Here is a 13282-nt window from a genome sequence, read left to right on the forward strand (position 1 = left end):
TTTATTCTCTGCTTTTCGATCTGTAGTCCATTTCCACAATCTCCTCTGTGTAATCCCCCGTGTTCTGTAAGAAAAGCTGATTCACCTATTTGTTATTGTTTGTTGACCATTATCATGAGAGCCTGAGAGGCGGAGAATGATCTGTGGTGGAGTGAATGTCTCCCTCTGGCTCCTCCAGGCTACCTCAAATTAAAGCAGGACCGCTGCAAACACGGCAAGGGGGGAAGATCTGCACGCTGATTGACGTACGCGGGACTCCCAGAGGCAAGGGACGACGGAGCGAGGCACTCCAAAGAGGACGAGTGTAGGAGAGGGGACTAAAGGGACTGAAACAGAGAAAGAGAACTATTTCGGGATGTTGATCTGTGGTGAAGAGAAAGGTGAAGCAGAGCTTGATGGGAGTTAAGTGCTCTAGGAGTGCTGCTGGATTCACAGTGAGGGAGGGATGTCATTGGAGGATATAAAAGGAAATACAGAAAGGTTAGCCGCCTGTGAGGAATGACTGAGAGTGAAAGTGAAGTGGTGAAAAAGAGTGAAACAAATGAGAGGTGGCATTTTGGGGGAGAAGAGAGACAAAAGCAACAATTTGAGAGGCTGACAGAGAGATACTGGGGTTGACATGTTCACATGAACAGAACACAAAGAATGACCTGCCACCGATATTTATTGGCTTTGTATTAAAAAAACATAAACACGGAGTTAGCTGCAGTCTCTACAATACAAGCTAGTGCTTGCTTGTTAATTCTTGGAGGACTAACACAGTTAATGCGGAATGGAAACTTCATTAACCAATAAAGTGACTGGTTCTGTTCCAAAGCAAGTTGATTGGACAGATTTCAACATGTTAGAGGGATTTTGGAAACTGCAAATCTAGGACAGCAGTGAGGAGAGAGGCAACATGTTCAAAGAGGTAAGCTAGCATGAGAAGGTGATCCACCAGCTAGTATTTTGCTCCTTTTCTCTGATCTAGAACTGGCAGATTTTAAAGTCAAGGAACATTAACATTTTGGAATGGTATGTAGAATAAGCATATTCCCTTCAGGATAAGTGATTGGTACTTTTTTTGCTGATGTTTTGCAGTTAAAATGACACACTGTCAGACTCTGGCATAGAGGTTATGATCGATTGAATAATAATAATAATAATAAAGTTTATTTATTTATCACCTATCAAAACAGATGTTACAAAGTGCTTTACATAATAAAAACCCACAATAATAAACAAAGCATGGGGGGGACATGTAAAGCTAGCAAGACAGTTAAAGAGGAACAGCTGAATAAAAAAGTAAAAAAACAACTACTAAAAACAATTAAAACAATAAAACATTTAAAATCAGTAAAACAATTAAAAACAAGGAGTGAATAAAAGAAAAACATGAATAAAATTAAATTAAAAATGGGGTGCTGGTGGTTTAGCGGTCTAAGCTCCCCACATACAGAGGCTACAGTCCTCGTTGCAGGGGTCGCCGGTTTGCCGGTTCAATTCCCGGCCCGTCAACCATTTCCTGCATGTCTTCCCCCACTCTCTACTCCCCACATTTCCTGTCTCTCTTCAGCTGTCCTATAAAATAAAGGCAAAAAATACAACTTAAAAAGATAAAAATTCCATACATTAGCTTGACCGCTTATCCCGTTAGGGGTCACGGGGGCTGGAGCCTATCCCAGCTGGCTTCGGGCGGAAGGCAGGGTACACCCTGGACAGGTCGCCAACCTATCACAGGGCTAACACAGAGAGACAGACAACCATTCATGCACACACTCACACCTACGGGCAATTTAGAGTGATCAATCAACCTGAGCATGTTTTTGGATTGTGGGAGGAAGCACCCGGAGAGAACCCACGCATGCACGGGGAGAACATGCAAACTCCACACTGAAAGGCACCCGCCCGGCCGGGGATTCGAACCAGGAACCTTCTAGCTGTGAGGCAACAGCACTACCCACTGCACCACTGTGCAGCCCCCCCAAAAAAAAAAGAAAAAAAAAAAAAGTTAATTAAAAACAAATGTAGCATCGTGTATAAAACAATATTACAATATTCACAACAAAAGTTTTTCTGCTGTGATTAAAAAGAACATATTGATGCAGCTTGCCTGAGATCCTCAGGCAGGTCGTTCCACAGTCATGGAGCCTGAACAGCACATGCTTGCTCACCATTAGATTTTAAGTTTGTGACGGGAACTGTAACGAGGTTCCTGCCAAAGGATCTGAGGCTGCGCCGGGCTGGTAGGGTGACAGCAAATCACATATATATTCAGGGGCCAGGCTGTGAAGTGCTTTAAAAGTGATGAGTCAAATCTTAAAATCTATTCTAAAAGCAAAGGGCAGCCAGTGTGATGTCATTAAAACAGGATCATGTGATCGCTCTTCTTAAAAGTCTTGCAACTGAATTTTGTACCAACTGAAGTCGATTGATAGATTTTTGAGATATACTTGTTAAAAGCCTGTTACAAAAATCGAATTGAGAAGAAATAAAGCATGACTAATCGTTTTTGTGTCATTAAAAGTCAGCATTGATCTTATCTGGGCAATATCCCTAAGGTGATAAAAGCAGGACTGGGTGATCTTATTAATATGTTTTTCAAATGATAAGTTGCTCTCAAAGGTCACTCCCAAGTTTTCTGACATCTTTAGTAACAAAAACTTTTCATTTCACTTCATGAGAACTAAAACACCCTGAACATCTGACTTCATAGGGGTGGCCAGCGTGTTGAATAGACAAAGAGAAACAGGCCGTGCACCATGCACCTTGCAAATTCTTCTCTCCACATTCCTCACATTCTTACTTCCTCCAGTGTCGGCGCGCACTGTGGAGTCAGAGTGTCCCTTTGCTGCACCGTCAGGGGACAGATAACGAGGAGATGAAGCAAAATGTGTGAACGTTTCTGAGTATTCCTGTCTCATCTGGTAACCTTCAGTGACAGCTGCTGTTCAGAGGGAGTTTTGAAAGATAGATAAGATAAGATAAGATATACTTTATTTGTCCCCCGTTGGGAGAAATTCTTTTGTTACAGCAGCTTACAACACAGGACAGGGGAATACAACAATGTACTAACATAGTTAAAAAATATAATAACAATAATAATAGCAATGACAAGGGTAAAATATAATCAAATAAAATATGGCAACTATTACAGATATATACACACTATGTACACTTCTATATGATAAATAGATAAGAAACCATGCTGATCCGGACTAACGACTAGGCAAATATGCAGAACCCGACATGTCTCAGCTGTATGAGATGCTCCTACTGGAGGACAGAGTTACTACACCCTAAAATGTTCCATCAGAATTTCATTTGAAGCGTCTTTTTTTCCTTTTTCTTAAAACAATAATTTACCCAGAATTCAAACAAGCCAGTTCTTTGCACTGAGCTCATGTATGTCTAACCCAGTTGAGGTTGTTGAAAAAATTGGTGGCTCTGATGATGAATCATAACTCTTCTGCCCCACTTTAACCCTGACTCTACATGCTGAACAACTACCCACAAACTGACCCAAATGAAACACAGGAGGCAGCTTTAAAGGCTCAAAACTGTAGGAATTGAATAAGACTCATAAACTACAGTGAATATTTATAGAAGAAATAAAACGTAACAGAAGAACAGATGTCCTTGTCTTCTGAGAGGCAACAAGGCAGCAATCCCTGCTATAAAAACATCCCATTCTCTGATGGCAGCACTGCAGACTGAGGGGACAACGTTAAGCAATCATTTGATTCAGCAGCGTAGTGAAAGACACAGCTAACATACAGCTACTTACATACAGCTTTTACTGGAGCAATATCAACTTTAATTTGACGGCCCTCCCACATGTGCATGGCCTGTTTCTTGTTCTCCTCTTTTCTAGCTCTGCGTTCGCCTCCATACAGGTCTCAGGTGGGCGGGGTTTCACTGCACCTGGCAGCACCTGGCTAGTCTCCTAGGTGTTTTTAGGATCCGTCAGTCAACTCAGGCTCTCTCTCTCTTTCACCCCCCCCACAGCGCTCCACTTGGCACCGGGGTTTTGTTTAGTTGGCGCATGTCTTCCACTCATCCTGACTACAGACACACACCTCATCCTTTTGTAATACCTGTTGCATTGATCAGTTGATTGTGTATGTCTCTTCTTGTACATGCACAATCAAACAACACACCTGCTGAATGTAAACGTACTGAGTATGTTTGTGTGCCAATGTGAGCACTGTGACTCTTATGTCGTGTTCACACCAGATGCAAACAATCGTGCTATTCCCACGAATACATACGCAGGAATGTTTTTTTAAAGGTACTTTATTGATCCCCAGGGGGGAAATTCAATTTTTTCCACTCATGCTACTTTTTGGACATGCTACACATACAGTTTTTTTGGTATATACATACAGGGTTCCCACGCGTCCTGGAAAACCTGGAAAACAGTTGACCAGTTTTCCAGTACTGGAAAACACCTGGAAAATGGGAGAAAAAGTAAAATGTCCTGGAAAATCGCATATAGTCCTGGAAAATTATTCCAACATGGCTGCGTTTGACCTGACCCTATTAACAAAACACATCCCCATTCATTGAAAGTTGAGTGCACGCTGTGCTGGAAAAGACAGCGACACTGCGCAACTTTTTTCACATCTTTTCTCCCTCACTTCATAATCATGCATTCACAGAAAACGGGGGTATATTGTTTATGTTTTATGGTACATTTGGCTCAATTACCATACTCTAGCTCAGTTGTTCTCAAAGTGGGGTCCTGGGACCCCTGGGGGTCTGCGAACCATAGCGTGGGGGTCCATGAAATAATTTGAATAAATTTCTAATAAATTATAAAATTGTGCTGTGTCATTACAAAACAACATACACCATTGTTATGATACCATTTGGTGACTCGAAGGGATATGTGAGTCTTGCTGCTGTTAATTTTATGAAAGCGTTTAAGATCAATTACTTGAAAAGTATAAATGCTGTCATGTTGAGTCCACAAGGAATGAAATGACCCTCTGTTTTAAAGTATACAAGTGGTATTTACTTGATTCAAATTGAAGTGTTATCTGTTTATCACTATGGTACAGGTCTGAAGTATTTACATTGATACGTTTTACAATACAAATAGTTCCAAGGGCAACTAAGAGTGCAAATGGTAGTAAGCATGTGCTTTAGTGATGGGAAGTTGGGCTCTTTTCAGAGAGCCGGCTCTTTTGACTCGGCCCCCAAAGAAGAGCCGGCTCTTTCGACTCCCGAACGGCTCTTAATGCCGTATATTTTATATTTTACCAAAGTTATTTTACCTTAACTTTGCAAAAAAACAAAGGTTTGTGTTGAAATCCCAGTGTTTTTATAAGAAGACCTATATTTGACCAATTGTGTGTATTTATTCTGTTACAAAATCATTCTCACCCTGATCCTAGGGTTATGATTAGGGTTAGGGTTTTGATTAGGGTTAGGGTTGTGATTAGGGTAAGGGTTGTGATTAGGGTTAGGGTTGTGATTAGGGTTAGGGTTGTGATTAGGGTTAGGGTTTTGATTAGGGTTAGGGTTGTGATTAGGGTTAGGGTTGTGATTAGGGTTAGGGTTGTGATTAGGGTTAGGGTTGTAATTAGGGTTAGGGTTGTGATTAGGGTTAGGGTTAGGGTTGTGGTTAGGGTTAGGGTTGTGATTAGGGTTAGGGTTAGGGTTGTGATTAGGGTTAGGGTTGTGATTAGGGTTAGGGTTGTGATTAGGGTTAGGGTTGTGATTAGGGTTAGGGTTGTAATTAGGGTTAGGGTTGTGATTAGGGTTAGGGTTAGGGTTGTGATTAGGGTTAGGGTTGTGATTAGGGTTAGGGTTGTGATTAGGGTTAGGGTTAGGGTTAGGGTTGTGATTAGGGTTAGGGTTAGGGTTGTGATTAGGGTTAGGGTTGGGATTAGGGTTAGGGTTGGAGTTAGGGTTATGATTAGGGTTAGGGTTGTGATTAGGATTAGGGTTGGGGTTAGGGTTGTGATAAGGGTTAGGGTTAGGGTTGTGATTAGGGTTAGGGTTGGGGTTAGGGTTAGGGTTGTGATTAGGGTTAGGGTTAGGGTTGCGATTAGGGTTAGGGTTGGGGTTAGGGTTAGGGTTAGGGTTCTGATTAGGGTTTAGGGTTAGGGTTGTGATTAGGGTTAGGGTAAGGGTTGTGATTAGGGTTACGGTTAGGGTTGTGATTAGGGTTAGGATTAGGGTTGTGATTAGGGTTAGGGTTAGGGTTGTGATTAGGGTTAGGGTTAGGGTTAGGGTTGGGGTTAGGGTTGTGATCGGGGTTAGGGTTAGGGTTAGGGTTGGGGTTAGGGTTGTGATTAGGGTTAGGGTTAGGGTTGTGATTAGGGTTAGGGTTAGGGTTAGGGTTAGGGTTGGGGTTAGGGTTGTGATTAGGGTTAGGGTTAGGGTTGTGATTAGGGTTAGGGTTAGGGTTAGGGTTAGGGTTAGGGTTGGGGTTAGGGTTGTGATTAGGGTTAGGGTTAGGGTTGTGATTAGGGTTAGGGTTAGGGTTAGGGTTGTGATTAGGGTTAGGGTTAGGGTTAGGGTTGCGATTAGGGTTAGGGTTGGGGTTAGGGTTAGGGTTAGGGTTGTGATTAGGGTTTAGGGTTAGGGTTGTGATTAGGGTTAGGGTAAGGGTTGTGATTAGGGTTAGGGTTAGGGTTGTGATTAGGGTTAGGGTTAGGGATGGGGTTAGGGTTGTGATTAGGGTTAGGGTTAGGGTTGTGATTAGGGTTAGGGTTAGGGTTGTGATTAGGGTTAGGGTTAGGGTTAGGGTTGTGATTAGGGTTAGGGTTAGGGTTAGGGTTGGGGTTAGGGTTGTGATCAGGGTTAGGGTTAGGGTTAGGGTTAGGGTTGGGGTTAGGGTTGTGATTAGGGTTAGGGTTAGGGTTGTGATTAGGGTTAGGGTTAGGGTTAGGGTTGGGGTTAGGGTTGTGATTAGGGTTAGGGTTAGGGTTGTGATTAGGGTTAGGGTTAGGGTTAGGGTTGGGGTTAGGGTTGTGATTAGGGTTAGGGTTAGGGTTGTGATTAGGGTTAGGGTTGGGGTTAGGGTTAGGGTTAGGGTTGTGATTAGGGTTAGGGTTAGGGTTGTGATTAGGGTTGGGGTTAGGGTTAGGGTTAGGGTTGCGATTAGGGTTAGGGTTGGGGTTAGGGTTAGGGTTAGGGTTGTGATTAGGGTTTAGGGTTAGGGTTGTGATTAGGGTTAGGGTAAGGGTTGTGATTAGGGTTAGGGTTAGGGTTGTGATTAGGGTTAGGGTTAGGGTTGTGATTAGGGTTAGGGTTAGGGTTAGGGTTGTGATTAGGGTTAGGGTTGGGGTTAGGGTTGTGATCAGGGTTAGGGTTAGGGTTAGGGTTGGGGTTAGGGTTGTGATTAGGATTAGGGTTATGGTTAGGATTAGGGTTAGGATTAGGGTCAGGTTTAGAACCAGAACTAAATTTAAGCATACAGAACCAGAACCAAACTCATGCAAACAGAACAAGAATCAAACCGAACCAGAACCGAACCAGAACCGAACCAGAACCGTAACAACTGAACCAGAACCGAACCAGAACCGAACCAGAACCGAACCAGAACCGAACCAGAACTGTACCAGAACCGTAACAGAACTGAACCAGAACCGAACCGGAACCGAACCGAGCCAGAACCGAACCAGAACCGAACCAGAACCGAACCAGAACCGAAACAGAACCGAAACCGAACCGAACCAGACCCGAACCAGAACCGAACCAGAACCGTACCAGAACTGAACCAGAACCGAACCAGAACCGAACAAGACCCAAACCAGAACTGTACCAGAACTGTAACAGAACTGAACCGGAACCGAACCGAGCCAGAACCGAACCAGAACCGAACCAGAACCGAAACAGAACCGAACCAGACCTTAACCAGAACCGTACCAGAACTGAACCAGAACCAGAACTGATCCGAACCAGAACCATACCAGAACCAAACCAGAACCAAACCAGAACCAAACCAGAACCGAACCAGAATCGAACCAGAACCGAACCAGAACCGAACTCAAGCAAACTGAACCAAAACCAGAACCAAACTCAAGCAAACAGAACCAGAACCAACTCAGGTAAACATAACCAGAACCAAACTGGAGCAAACATTATTAACGTCCTCAGGTTGGCATTGAGAAAAATCTGATGCCTCAGCTTGGATGGGCTGATCCGATTGCTCTTCTCAGTGAGTATTAGCCCAGTCTTCAGGAAGACTCTCTCTGATGGAACAGATGAAGCCAGGATACACAGCCTCCCCTCCATCACCTGTATCCTATATCCTCACATATGATTGGCCGCATGGCCGCCATGCTGACCAATCAAAACAAAGTTCTGGTGTGAGCAGAGCTGGGTCTGAGCACTGTGAGAGCTAAGCAGGGAAAGGAAAAAACTGAGAGCCGGCTCTCTCTTGATACGAGCCGGCTATTCTGATTCACTATAAAGCATTGGCTCTCGGAGCCTCAGCTTTTGATCATGACACATCACTAATGTGCTTAATCTGTGTTACAATTATGAGGGGGCCATGGACAATTTTCTCACCTGTAAGGGAACCCCTGCTCTAGCTAGCAGGAGTGCAAACTCCCAATAGTGAAAACAAACGGAACAATAAGAGTGACACAGCTGCACAGAAACTCCACGTTGTAGACATCGCTGATCATAATAGACATCGCCATGCAGGAAGACAGTTTAAACTTTTTAAATCTCTGAGAGATCTTCAAATACAGAGTGCGTCTTTACACCGGTGCGATTTTTTCAGAGTTTACAGTAACTCAAATAAAAAAACATGACATTTGCTTTGTTTCATATCGACCACTTAGCAGGATGAATATCATGATTAAGCAGGTATATTTTGAGTCTGAGTTGAGTTGAGAAACATTTGTGGCCATTTTTGTCATTCAGATCTATTTAGGTCATTAAAGCACTGATCCTCTGATCATTATTATTAGTTAATCATTTCCATAAGGCAGCTTCCTGATTCCTTTGCAGCCTCTTTTTTTTTTTTCTTAGCTCATTTTATATTTTTTGAGGAATATAAAATTTAGACGGTCATACCAGCTTGATCATCAATGAAAATGTCCTGGAAATGTCCTGGAAAATGATCTCTGGAAAAGAGTGGGAACCCTGCACATACAAATGCACACACATGCAGTGAACATGCTTAGGGAGAGATGTCAGAGTGAGGATACTGCCGTCAACCAGTGCACCCAGCGCAGTTGGGGGTTCGGTGCCTTGCTCAAGGGCACCTAGGCAGTGCCCAGGCAAGTGAACCAGCACCTCTCCAGCCACCAATCCACTTGCCAAACTTTGTCCATACTGGGACTCGAACCGGCGACCCTTCGGTTCCCAAGCCAAGTCCCTATGGACTGTCTACTCGCTCTGTTCGCACGAATGACTCGCTCAAATCGCGCGTCAAAATCGCTTGTACATGAGAGCCCAAGATGCAAATTTTCGTGAGAGGGAGGGGGGGTTCCCACGCCACACTAGTCTGTTGTTATCAATCAAGGTTGAGCTCGTAGGACATTTATTGGAGAAGCCGGTTATGCTACAGGGGGCAGAGCTAACTTCCTATTCCAACCAATAGCAGGATTCATGTGACAGACAAAGTTTTTCACAACTCACCAGATAATCCTCCTCCCTCTCTGTCCTCACAGTGAGCTCCTGTTTATTCCTGATCCCATAAAAACAGGGAGAGTCACAGAGTTTGGGGAAGCTGCACAGAGATAGAATCAGAGTGTCCCATATATTTCAGATGAGTGAATCTCCGCTGGTCAATACGTCACACCACACGTCACCAGGTGATCTGCACGCTGATTGGCTATCATGGCACGATACATTCACTGGAGTTCAGATATTTCAAGTCTCGCGATTAATTTAATTAATAATTAATTTAATTAATTTCTGATTTAGGGAGCGAGATTTGTTATAAAGAGCTCTTTTTGTGTCCCACAATGCATTGTGAAAAGTAGTGTAGGGCGCTACCTAGGGTCACTAACCAAGAAACACCAACTGTCATGCATTCTGCTGCAAAGGGAAGGGGTCTCTGTTGAGCTCAATATACAGTCCAGTACATCAGACACACTACACAGAGAGCAAGGAATGTATTTGTGATTTCAGGCACAGCCTTGGTTTTGTTTTTCTTTCATTTCAACAAAACAAACCAAACTACACAAGGTCCCCAGGTATTTGAATGTATAATCTAAAAAGACTGCAGTATTTCTATCTCACCTTATTTTTTGGAAGCTTACAGATACAGAAATCCCACAGCAGGTCTGAGGCTTTGCTACGAGGAGACTCTGCTCACCACAGACTCTCAGTGCCCCCTCTAATCATAGACTAAAAGTTAATTTCACATTTCTCTCGGCAAAAGAGGATACTCTATATTAAAGGATTTGGATCAGCATGGGGGCAATCAGGGATCTTATAAGTTCATCCCTGGATTCTGCAGTATTGCCAAGCATCGTGCTTAATTAAATGTGCTGAGGAGGATGTTAATCTTTGCTCTAAGACCGTTTGCAGCCGAGCAGATTGTTTATAAAGCAGCAAGCGTCTTGTTCTGTTGATTAGTTCCCTGTGAGCTTAAGTGTCATTCTATATGAGTGCACAAGACCAAGAACGTAAAATCAGGATGAGATTAAAATGTGTCATATGATGGACAGCTGTCGTCTAACGCTGCCATCAACACACACCTAACTTCGTATTGTGGTGTCTTCTAACCTGTATTTTGGTGACTCAAGCACAGAACATTTTTCTGTTTGGAGTCAATGAACTATGTGTGGACACACCTTAATTCCAGGCTGGATCACAGTGTGTGAGTTTTTCCAGCCCATAATCACCATAGCATGATGGCTGGCACCAAGAGTTTGTGTGCATTTTTGTGGCAGGGCAACTGTCTTTGAGTTTCCCCTCAGATAGAAGTCAAGCTGTGTTTTTGTCTGCACATGTGAGAGATGAAGCTCAACAGTGCAAATTACATGCAGTTCTTTATTTAGAGGATGATGCATGCATGATTGCATGTGTTTGTGTATGTAAGTGGAGGGTTGCACCATTAAATTGAAACAGATCGGTGCCACACCAAAAACTTACATTAGCCTACATGAGTCTCATGACTTTTCCAGAAAGATGCGTGTTTATTGGAGTCAGATGCTGGCTGCAGGCAAGAAACTAAAACATCCTGATCTCCTACTTTCCCATTCTTTTAAACTATTTTTTTAACCAGTTTTTAAAAACTGTGTGAAGGATTTTTTTGTCAGCCAGCAAGCTAAAGTTAACAGCAGCTTGTCTTGAAGCCCTGAAAGCATCACAGAAGAGCACCAGGAGGACCCAGATTCTTCTTTTAATAGGAAGTGATTGCTGGATTTGTTCATGAGGAGGAAGAGTATGCTTCTTATAATAAATTCAGCTTCTAGTAAAATCCTTAGGAATAACAAAAACTGAAGGAATCCTAGCCGTGCAGCTCACTGTGCCCACTCACACTCAGTCCTTTCTTGTGTGGCTGCTAAAGAAAACCTTGTGAATGATTAAAACTGATTAATAACATTTCAGAGATTAGACCAAATGCAATTCAACTTGAGGTTTTCTTGACTGATGTTCGAATTGTCGACTTCTGGGAAGGAGGTCCACTGAGTTGAAAGTAGGGCTGGGCGATAATTCAATAACGACAATTATCATGATATTATTTTTTCTCAATATAAATATATCAAATGTTCAATAAAAGTTTGATATATTTAAACATGTAATTACACCTCCCAACCACTGGAAAGGGAGGGGCGCAGATGAGCCATAAATGCCAGCTGCCCCCTATTAAAAGTTTTCAATAGCTTCCTTGGAGTCACCCCTTTCCACACATCCAACCATTGTGAAATGTTTTCTGAATATATATAGATGTATATTTGTGATGATGTGTATTATTAAACTAAAATAAACTAAATTAAATTAGACAGAAGAAGAAGACGGCATTGAACAGCCAATCATGTCGCAGGGTAAGAGGTAGGCCGGGCTTAAAGACATTTGTAGCGGATTGTAAACACAGCTGAAACGAGCGACAGCGACACTGAAGAAAAAGTACACATCTTACTTACTTAGCACCGTCAGAAATAATGGATTCAAGAAGCTCATCAGAAAACTAAATCCAGATACAAGCTAACAAACTCTTTGGTTTCTTCAACTTTCACTTTGGACCAAAATCTGCCTTGAATTTAAATGAAATAATGATTTGATATCTATCGTGATAATTATCGATATTGACTGATATTAACTATTTTATCGTGATAACATAATTTTCAATATCGCCCAGCTCTAGCTGAAAGCCCCCTCATTCCGCCTTCTAGTGCATATCTATGATCTAACTGAGCTAAATGTAAAGATTTGAACAGATTCTACCTCCTAAACTAATTACTCCAGCCACATTTAGTGCATGTGCATGAATTTGTGTGTCTGCTACAGTGAGCTCTGTGTGCCAGAGCTGTGTTTGCACAGCACTGTGCAGAGTTGGGCAGAGAGTTACAAAAGCCCTATTGTGTAGGTGACTGTGACTGAGTGCTCCCAAAAGTTTGGTTGGTCCAAGCAGGCATGTATTTGTGTGTGTGTGTGTGTGTGTGTGTGTGTGTGTGTGTGTGTGTGTGTGTGTGTGTGTGTGTGTGTGTGTGTGTGTGTGTGAGTGTGTGAGTGTGTGTGTGTGTGTGTGTGTATGTTGGTAATGGCAGTTTAAGAGGCACACAGCAGAGAGGGGGACAGGTTGTGGTAGTGAATGCTCCAGTGTGTGGTGGAACTTCAAGCTGCCGAGGAGTCGTCAAAATGGTCTCTGCTGCTGCCGCACACCTCGTCCTCTTTCTCCTCGGTGGTGAGTTATTGCAGAAATATTTGTAAAAATCTTTCTCTAATGAGACTTTTCTTCTCAAGAAACTGGGTAGATTTTCACATTGATTTAAGCACCTCTTAAACATATACCTTGTTGTTCTGGGTGTAGCTCCCAGTGCTAAACTTTAAACTTTCAACTTTCATGTCCAGATAACGTCTTAATTACAGACTTGAAGTAGGGCTTCAGTGCTCAGCTGATGAACCTCCTTTCTGTTTATCTTTAGAGGTTAACCTATCTAACTTCTGGTTAATTAGAAGGCATGATTGAGCACACTTGGTCCAGCATTAATACACTTCTCTTATAATGCTTAAACCAGAAAGCTTCTATGCCTCTGTAAAGCTACTCAGAATCATACACTTACACTTCTCGCTGTGAGACATGACTTAGTAAATCTCTGCATCCTGACTGAATAGATCTGCCCAGTTGCTTTATAGATTACAGGGAACACTGTGTCTCAAT

The 13282-nt window shown here is 42.7% G+C and overlaps 1 protein-coding gene across 2 annotated transcripts in view; it reads left to right on the forward strand.

Moving 5' to 3' along the window:
• pxylp1 (2-phosphoxylose phosphatase 1) overlaps window positions 1-13282 on the forward strand; it is a 42241-nt gene that overhangs the window by 13364 nt on the left and 15595 nt on the right. The window contains exon 1 of one of the 2 annotated variants that reach the window (XM_034701985.1): window positions 12678-12805. The exons of the other annotated variant lie outside the window; for it this stretch is intronic. Coding sequence (XP_034557876.1) covers window positions 12760-12805 — 46 coding nt within the window. The 5' untranslated portion in view covers window positions 12678-12759. Of the gene's footprint in view, window positions 1-12677; window positions 12806-13282 lie in introns of those variants that run through there. 2 annotated transcript variants of the gene reach the window in all.

The sequence above is a fragment of the Notolabrus celidotus genome, chromosome 14, assembly GCF_009762535.1.
Source record: "Notolabrus celidotus isolate fNotCel1 chromosome 14, fNotCel1.pri, whole genome shotgun sequence".
NCBI classification, from domain to species: domain Eukaryota; kingdom Metazoa; phylum Chordata; class Actinopteri; order Labriformes; family Labridae; genus Notolabrus; species Notolabrus celidotus.